The sequence below is a fragment of the Sinocyclocheilus anshuiensis genome, unplaced genomic scaffold (assembly GCF_001515605.1).
Source record: "Sinocyclocheilus anshuiensis isolate Anshui unplaced genomic scaffold, SAMN03320099.WGS_v1.1 scaffold907, whole genome shotgun sequence".
NCBI lineage: Eukaryota > Metazoa > Chordata > Actinopteri > Cypriniformes > Cyprinidae > Sinocyclocheilus > Sinocyclocheilus anshuiensis.
The window spans coordinates 2,140,340-2,149,962 of record NW_015546133.1 but is presented as its reverse complement, the minus strand read 5'-3'; the positions used below and the strand labels follow the sequence as shown (position 1 = coordinate 2,149,962).

General features: G+C 37.7%; 1 protein-coding gene across 1 annotated transcript in view; it reads right to left on the bottom strand.

The window, feature by feature from the left end:
• Positions 1 to 9,623, bottom strand: part of LOC107701099 (coxsackievirus and adenovirus receptor homolog) — a 47,998-nt gene that overhangs the window by 2,048 nt on the left and 36,327 nt on the right. Inside the window, exons 3-6 of the mRNA XM_016503026.1 lie at positions 6,000 to 6,204; positions 2,184 to 2,339; positions 1,933 to 2,055; positions 1,599 to 1,737 (exon numbers count right to left, since the gene is read on the bottom strand). Of these exons, the coding sequence (XP_016358512.1) occupies positions 1,599 to 1,737; positions 1,933 to 2,055; positions 2,184 to 2,339; positions 6,000 to 6,204 (623 nt within the window). The remainder of the gene's footprint in view (positions 1 to 1,598; positions 1,738 to 1,932; positions 2,056 to 2,183; positions 2,340 to 5,999; positions 6,205 to 9,623) is intronic.

Here is a 9,623-nt window from a genome sequence, read left to right as displayed (position 1 = left end):
AATCAAAACCTGTGAGGGAGTCAATAAGATTTACTTCTGCATTTAAAAAAAAAAAAAACAAGGTTGAAAGATTTTTGACATTTTACAACTTAACTGTACCTTGTCATAAAAAGTTAAAATTACATCATATCTACAAAGGTTATATAATATATTCTATTACATTATTTACTGTTTTCTTTTTTGGTTGTTTCTGCATGTTGGTTAGATCACATAACTTTGTTGGTGCACCAAATGACTTTGATTTATGCAGTTTTGTTAATACACTACTGTTCAAAAGTTTGGGGTTAAGTTTTTTTAATATATTGTGGAAAAGTCTCTTATGTTCACCAAGGATGCATTTATTTGATTTGCAATTTAAAATAACAGTTCTCTTTTTCATTATTTTAAAATGTAAATGTTTTTTTTTTCAGGTTTTTTTTTTTTTTTTGGTTGAACAGTTAAAAAGAACAGTATTTTTTTGAATATCAAAAATTGAATCAATTTAATGCATCCTTGCTGAATAAAAGTGTTAATTTCTTAAAAAAAAAAAAACACTACTAAGTTAACCCCAAAAAACAAACTTAAATGTTTATTTAAAAAAAAGACTGTGCCAAGTAAGTAAATAAAGCAACATAACTAGGCAATTTCCAAACCAAAAAAACAAGCTAAATCTCACTAAATAGTCTTAATAAAACCATTTTTTGTTGAGTTTGAAAGCACGGTTCATGAGGAAGTCAATTCAAACTTCAAACTGTGTAATGACAGGTCAGTTCAAATTAAAAAATCATCTCCCTCTGCACCACAATAAAACTTTGACACAGGCAGGAATGGGCACAATGCGTCTAGAATTGCAGCTGAGTCAAGATTTGTTTGGTTTGTTTTGGTGCTTCAACACTCGGGTCTCAGATTGGCTGAATAAGACTATGGATTTCCAGTGTAGCCCATCGGGCCTGCTCTTCCCCCATCCTACAAATGAACAAGCATTCAGCAGCAATAATCCATTATAGCACAGAACACAGCAAATGAGAGCGAGACAGCGGGGTCTCCTCTAAGAGAAGCGGGCTTATTTGGATAATCCTCTTTTGTCATGGCCTATGTGAGGCAGCGCATGGCTCCCAGACAGTGTCCAGCTCTGGGGTCCAAGGGGGGCCTAATACAGACTGAACAAACAAACGCACAGAACTGATGACACCAGCCTTTCATTTGAAGAGAAAAGGGGGAAGAGTGACGGCATCACTAGTCAGTTTCGCTGGCCATCAGCTTTGTTTGGTCATCAGTGAGCATAGAGGAGGCATGTGATTGGATGAAGAAACTGAGTGAATCACACAGACATAGGGACAGTGACATGTACCAAATGGCATCTGTGTCAAGAGCTCCCTTTCTCCTTCATTCTTGTTCCTTTCGTTATTAGGCTGAAAACTGTTGTCTCCAGACAGTATGTCAGTTGGGAGAAGCAAGTGTTCTTATAATTCAGTGCGTGTCTGGGTGAATTACACTAACAGGTGTTTTTCTAAAGAACTCCTCATTTATGCGATTAATTAGGGTCTTGTTGGAAAAGGTTCACACAGACATGCCTAAAAGTAACTACACAGGATTACAGTCAAGTGTGAGTGTAGTACCTGATCTCATAGGCAATCTCCTTCTCGTACTTCTTCTTGTTGCGGGCACGGCAGAAGCAGAAGAGGAGGAGTGCGAGGAGAATGAGAAACAGCAGAATGCAGATTACTACAGCTGCGATGACGCCGGCATTGTTAGGGGCTGCAAAGGGCCAGAGAGAGACTTTGAGATAAACAAGTTTAGGGTCTAAGACATTACCCATAAGCCCATTCACCACATCACTGTAATCAGATAATGAGGGAAAGACAAAGATGCATCACCTTGGATGCAGGCTGAAACTCAGACTTTGCTATTTTAATGTTTAAAGAGGAATAGGGAAGGCTTATGAAGACTCACGTTGTGTGATATTGACCTCCACCAAACACTCTCCTGTTCCAACACGGTTTTTAGCAATGCATTTGTATGTTCCTGAAGCGGTCTCTGTCGCGTTCCTCAGACTCATGGTGCCCCCGACTGGATCTGTGCACAGCAGCAGACAGATTCTTCATTTTAACTGAGGCATCTGACAGTTATGACAGTTTATCAAAATTGTAAAAAAATATAAATAAATAAAATTCTTTCAAGGTACATGAGTCAAAGGAACTTACCCAGCACTGCCAGGGGTGGCAGTAGTTTATTGCCTGTGGTTCTTTCCCAAATGTACTGCAGTGGTTGTGTGCCCTCCACAGAGCTACACCTCAACACCATATCTTTCCCCGCATGAGTCTGACCCTCTGCATAACATCTGGGTTTAGAAGGGCGCACTGTGGGAAAGGAAACAGGAAGAAGAGACGGTTAGAACAAAAGAAAATCAAAACTACGAAAAGGACCAGCAGTTTCATTGGAGCTATTCCACATGACAATTTGCGGACGTATCAAGCAGCACTATAAATCGCTCCAATCGCAAAGTGAAATTAATTGTCCATGAATAATATTTAAAGATTTTATTATTATTATTATTATTATTATTATTATTAAGAAGCACAAGTATATAAAAAATTAATGCACAAAAGATACTGGACAAATCAAAGGCATAAAAATAATCATTTATAGTTGCAAGATATCATGCTAAAGATTTATAAACATATGTACAAAATATATACTGTCTTATGCATATAGAACTACGCAGTATGAATGAGCTATTAGTATAGCAATGTTTTATGCATGAGACCACAAGTTTAGGCAAATATCTCAAAGAGGAAAATATCATAATTCCACTCTGACCAGCTAAAAGCTCAAATATCATCTCCCGTCTCACATATGGTGCATCACGGACATAAAGGATAAGTCCCTGAGGCCCTTCTTTCACACTCCACCCATATTCATTCTCGCTGCATCATAACTAATCACAGCATAGGAAGCCATGATCACGGTAATGGATACAGCTGCTGCTATTACAGGTGCTGTCAATCAACTTAATTAAAATCAGAACGCAGTGGGTGTCAACAATCTTTGAGATAAAAGAGCGAACAAAAGCAGAGGAAGAGGGTGGGAAAGTGGCTGGGTATTTGTAAGACAGACAGCATGTGTTTTCTAAAGATATATGCATTAAAAACAGCAGGGAAAGTGGGTGAAATGAAATCTATGTATATAAGGTGGGAGGGAGATGTGGAAAGATAGTGAAAGATTGGATGGGGGAGGGGTGGAGAACATAGGGAGCTCTGTGTAGAAACCAAAGCCTGTACAAACAGACCCCTTCCTCGCTTGGCAGGAGATGACATGAGAATTCAAAGGCAAACAAAACTCCAAATTAAAACCAGGAGGAGGAGACAGATTCAGAGCCCCACATAAGGATGGCAAAGAGACAGAACTAAAGGGAGACAGATTCCACACAAATAAAGAGACAGGGGGCAAGACAGACACAGGAATGTCAATAGTCGCTCTCTGTGATTCCTCCCAAACTTGGGCAGGGTGTTGGCATTTGAGTCTCTATCGACATCATCGTTTGATAATTGAAGCTGTAAAAACAGATCTCTGGGGCTGCTGGGACAGAGGCTTAGAGACCTGAGGATTAACAGCAATTTAATAGGATGAGGGGTCAGAGCACAGCAGCTTCCTCTGACAGAGAAATTAAATGTGTGGTGAATGATGGACAGGTGGGCGGGAGAAATCAAGGTGTAGACTGACTAATGCACGTGCTTAAACCAACGCACACATCTATACAAAAAATCCATATCTGTTTCTTTGAGAAAGACAGTTTGTTATTATTAGACATTACTTTATAAGTTGAAGTTGTTTTACAGCTTAGCAGTGTGACCAAGGCAAGCATGTCGGTATTCTGAGGTGATCACACTTGACTGGTCATAACAAATGCGAGAAGAAAAACAAGAATGAAAAAGTCAAACTGCCCGATGCAACTCCAGAGGTATAAAGGTGTGAAAAGAAAAAGGTCAAGCACTTTTATTTTCTGCTGTCTGAGAAAAGATTAATTTACTTTTTCCACCTTGAATGCTAGATAGTTCACCCTAAGTAAGAGCTTCTCTGTTCATTCAATCTGGGAAATAAATTATGATGAGACATGTTTAATTAAAAATTTTAAAACATTCCAATGAAAACCAATTTACAGTACAAATTACTGGGACAACAGTTCGCACATTGACTAACATCTTTGCTCAACTACCAACAAAGCAAAAAGCCAACAGAAGCACGCCAGACTTATAACGAACTTGCAATTTTGAAAAACAACCACTTAATTATTGTTTGCACTAGAAATTCAGGAAAAAGTATAATAAGTACTAAAATAAGTACTAAAATGACTAAAACTGAAAGAAATATTAAAAATTAAACAGAAATATTAAAAAATATATAAAAATGACAAAAGTACAACAATTCATCAAAAATATAAAATATAAAAGAAAAACTGAAAATATAAAAATAAAAGCTAATTCAAAATATGAACAAATACTATAATAGTATATAAATAACAATAACATTTTAGAGCAGATGTCTGCAAACCCTTTAAACTACATGCCTAAACTCTACCTAAACCTATATAAAGTTGCCTGTTGGAGAAAGAGCTGAAAGTTGCTTGCGCCTACTAAAAGTGCTGTGTTTCTCTGTTTCTGCATCCCTAGAGCAGAGCCGTGTCTCTCTGAGGTGGCAATGTACCACATATACAGCCCCTTTAAGTGAATGCCCTTGGACTGCTATCTCTGATGGAGACTCGTTTAGTAAGGAACACACGCACACAGCCAGACAGCATCTGCTCTGAATGCAGGTACAGAGTCCCCGTGGTCATCAGCGATAAGATGAGGGTGGACAATGAAGGGAACAGAGAACAGCTGCATTCATCAACTGCTGAGAGCACAACCAATCTGTGTCCTTCCATCTGTCTTTCTGTGGTCCACCTCCAACCACCGGGTCAGCTCTTTCCAAACAGTTCTTCACTTTAATAAATTAGTGGACTTTAAGTCCGATAAAGTCTTTTGCCTAACCAATCACTGGTTCATGAATTGACACTGATGTCAGTCAACCACTTCACCTTCACTTTTTTCACTTCGTCTTTCGATTCTGGATACCATAGTAAAAACTAAATGTAACTGAACACTCCATTAAATAAGGTAAATAATATAATAAAATATATAAAGTACATGTTCAAAAGTTTGGGGTCTTATGCTTACCAAGGCTGCATTTATTTGATCAAAAATACAGTAAAAACAATAATATTGTTAAGAAATTATTACAATTTAAAATAACCTTTCTATTTTTATATATTTTAAAATGTAAATTATTGTTTTTATGTAACTTTATTGTTTTAATTTACCAATAATTTTGACAATCCCATTCACAATAAATAAATAATCTTTCTGGCTACACTGAAAAATATTAGCACACCACACAGATCCCTTTAATACTGGGATTTCACCTCTATTAAAAACCTTTTCCCTGTTCTTTTTTTTCATCTTTTTCCTGACTCGTTTCTATTTTTAATCATGCATCTGCAATGCAAATACACATCTCGTTTGTTTGGTTATTGCGTTTCGGGAAGTGACGTCACGTCACTGTCATCATAATGTTTGGGGAGTTCTTTCTGATGGCTTTGTTTGGCATTCATGTTTGCCTAGGGTGTTTCTGTGTTGGCACTAGTCAACACAACAAGGAACAGGTGATATTTCACACACGATGCAGCACTGATATCACACTTGCTGTTAACAGCGATCAATGCATACCTTGAAAGGCATGTCAGAGGGCCTGTGAAATCAAACTTTATTGTGCATTTATGGTGCAGATCAATACATCATCACTCAGGACTTTCCCTTAAGTTTTATAGCTCACCTTCCAGAAGAAATAATAAGAATGGAGAGTGTTTCTCAAAATAACACCAAATAAGGCAAGCATTTTTGTATAAACGGGGTTAGAGATTGGTTGTCGAGATAACTTATTTAGCCAAAAGTGGCATTTACAAGCTAATATTTTTCACTCACCCATGACGGTCAGGAGGAACTTCCTGCTGCTGATACCAGGAACCTTCTTCACCTTGCACTGATAAGTGCCTGTGTCTGTGGCTTTCAGACCCATGATGTTCATGGAGGCATCACCGTTTTTAGGGTCAGGGGAGTTGAAGTGAACTCTTCCTTTAAGAGGTTCGTAATAGTGTTCAAAGGCCCTGTCACCTGAGTACACAATCACCTGTGGGAAGGAACGAGAGATGACAAAGCAAAAGAGAATCATGTTTTAGTAAGTGTAACTCATGTATTGGTGAAATGTTACTCAACATTTCAGTTTAACAACTGTGGGTGGGAAAAAGTGCAGTTTATATGCATCAGTGAAAGGTCAAACTAATGATCACATTCAGACCAAAACCTAATTTTTCTGCATTTGAATGTCAGTTGGACAAAGACAAACACAGTGCTCCCTCTTATCTTAAAAATGTCCTTCAGCACAAGTGAATTATTTGCCCTTAAAATGTACAACCTGAACAAAGTATTCTTGTTAGACTACTTTAACACCTTCTGTCACCAGAAGGTATATTTTAAATGAGCCAATCATCAATACATGCTTATCTCTCACAATGCTACATCGTAAGGGACAGTACAGGTCTGTTTCTGGCTAAAAGACATACGCGCTTAGTGCAAACACAGATAAAGACATGCACAGAGTGTTGTCACCCATGAAGGGAAAATATGGGATCCATTCAACAGACCCCATCCCCACCACATCATTTCCATGACGACGGAGAAGCGACGGCCTCCCATGGCATCTTGAAAAAAAATAATAATAAAGGGATAGGGACAACTGCCTGAAGCAACATACAGGCACTATGACGTACTTCAATTCAGAAAGTCAAAACAAAGTCTGCTCAAGGCAGAGAACAAAAGATACAAAATTGAAATCCGAGACAACAACTGATGGATAGAACCAAGTCCCTGCCCTACATTTATTTATTTTTCAATAATCTGTTATAACACATGACTCAACACAGAAGAAAAGATATGTTGCTATTTTCATTTCATCAGACTTTAACAATAGTTAGTCTTCACTATAGGGTCAGTGTGCAGTTTCACCGCTATCTACAAGTCAAGTCTTCAAGGACATAGTGTGACTTGTTCAAATCAAAGTGTGCATATGTTTACTTGTGCGTCTTGTTTACACTCGAGTGTATGCCTGTAGGTATGTGGACTTCCTCCGGGGCCACATCAGGCTTGTTTGAAATGCAAAGCCGCACTGAGTCACCTGTGAGATCAGTCTGCTTTACAGCCCAGGCAATTTCGGAAGGCCTGCCTGTTTACATCAGTGTCTACCCTCACTGCACAACCACAGATGCTGCTCTGACCCACAGTATCTGCTACTGGGAACTAGTACATGCCAACTACCACAGCTTTTACACAGGTAATCATATACTACTATAAAAGTACCCTATTTACCCCTGTATTTACAAATGTATTTGCAAATGACTTGGCGTTTCCCTGAAACAATTTTAAATATTAACGCATAGACACTAGTTAGTTAAAAGGTTATTTAGGCATTACTTTAGCAAACTTTATTTTATTCCAGATGGATCAAATAAAAGTCCTTACCCTTTTATATTGTATATTACTCAGAAATACACTAAAGTCCAAATGCTTTTTAAAGAATTTAATGCTTTTGTATTTAATTGATCAAAAGTTAAGTCATTTATCTTCTCACAAAATTTTTCCATTTCAAACAAAATGCTGTTCTTTTGAAATTTCCATTCAAGGAATTCCGAAAATAAAACCTACCACAGTTTCCACAAAAACATTAAGCAGCAGAACTGTTTTCAACATTGTTAATAAGAAATCTCTCAAATCAGCATTTTAGAATGATTTCTGAAGAATAATTTGACACTAAAGACTGGAGAAATGATGCTGAAAATTCAGCTTCACTGTAAAATAACTTATTGCGTTGTATTTTATGGTCAACGGATGTGTCCGTAAAATTACTGGATAATTTCCTGGCAGAAAATTACCAGTACGTTTTTTACTGACCTCAAACTTTTGAACGGCTGTGCATTACATAAAATTTTTCACATTACTCAAATTTAGTATCAAATGGCATTTCATGTTGATTTAAACTGTTCAAATTAACTAGACACCTTCTCTCGGACTCACAAATACAGATATGAAAACACAAATTTTCCAATCAATGCAAAAAACAGCAACTGGGATACTGCAAAACAAAAAAACTTATCTCCTTTTCTATATGTAAAAATGCAATGATAAAATCACTGCATGCTGACTTCTGTTTTCTAAATAATGCTTTTGTTTTGCATTTCCCACTGTCACTCTCAGACTCAATCACAGCAGGGCTATTGTGCAATTGCAGGTGCCGCTTAAGAGATTATGGAGCCACAGTGCATGCACAGTGAGTGTCACCCCCAATTCCCATCCATTCTTCAATATAATGCTAACACTAATGGCCAATGCAGTTTTGTATGGAATTCGTCAACTCGTCAACAGCGTCCCACAAACAAGAGAATCATTCACGCATCACTGTGTCCCCAAAGACCTTCACAATGAATACAATCACTGGAAATTGGGTTCTGCATTCAAGGTTGATTCACTGTTTGTTCTTGCGCTTAAAAAAAAAATAGGAACTGTTGTTGAATACAGGAGAAAATGTATTTTCCTTCAATAGGAAAATACAGTGTCAAGCCCTCTTTCATTTTTGATCAAAAGTGAGAGATGAAAAAGAAGGGATGTGTTCAAGATAGACCAAACACTGATAAGTCAGTTGGTCTTTGTTTATAACTCCTCTATCATTTATTGACTCATTTAGTAGCTTTTCAAGGCCAATCAGTGAAGGAAAGGGCAAAAATCCTGTAAAAACAGAAATATTGTGAAATATTATTACAACTTAGTATAACGTATTATTACAATTTAATATAACAGTTTCTATTAATATGTTAAATGGGTGCCCAGGAAATAATTATTGTTATTATCAATGTTGAAAACAGTTGCGCTGCTTAATATTTTTGATGAATATAACATTTATTTGAAATACAAATCTTTTGTAACATTATAAAATGTATTTACTGTCACTTTAGCTCAATGTAGGGGTGGGCAATAGTGTTGTCAAAAGACCCGGTATTTCGGTACCAAGTCGGTACTAAAAAGATGAAAACGTTACGGTACCAGGTTTTCTTAAGTACCGGTGGTACCGAGTACCCGGTCAACCCGGTTCTTGATGCGCTATCAGAAAGCTAGCCTCTTCCAGTGTTGCCAAGTCCGCAGTTTTCCCGCGGAATTGGGCTGCTTAACACTGTTGCCGCGGGTTGTTTTTCATGTCCGCGGGTTGAAAAACGACCCCATTAACGTGATATTTAGCCCCTGGAATGCGAATTTTACCAGGGGAACCCCGCCAAAACATGCGTATTTTATCCTCGGAATGCGATTTTTAACGGGGGACCCCCTCGAAACGCGATTGGGCGGGTTTTGTTGTGAAAACCTGGCAACCTCTTCTTAAAAGCAGTGGCGACCTCAAGAGGAGGAAACGCATCAAACTAACAAAACACCCCGATCAAGTTCAAGCAGGTAAGTTTCAATTACATTTTTAATATTTAGAGCTTCTGTTCTGTAAATTATTCCATA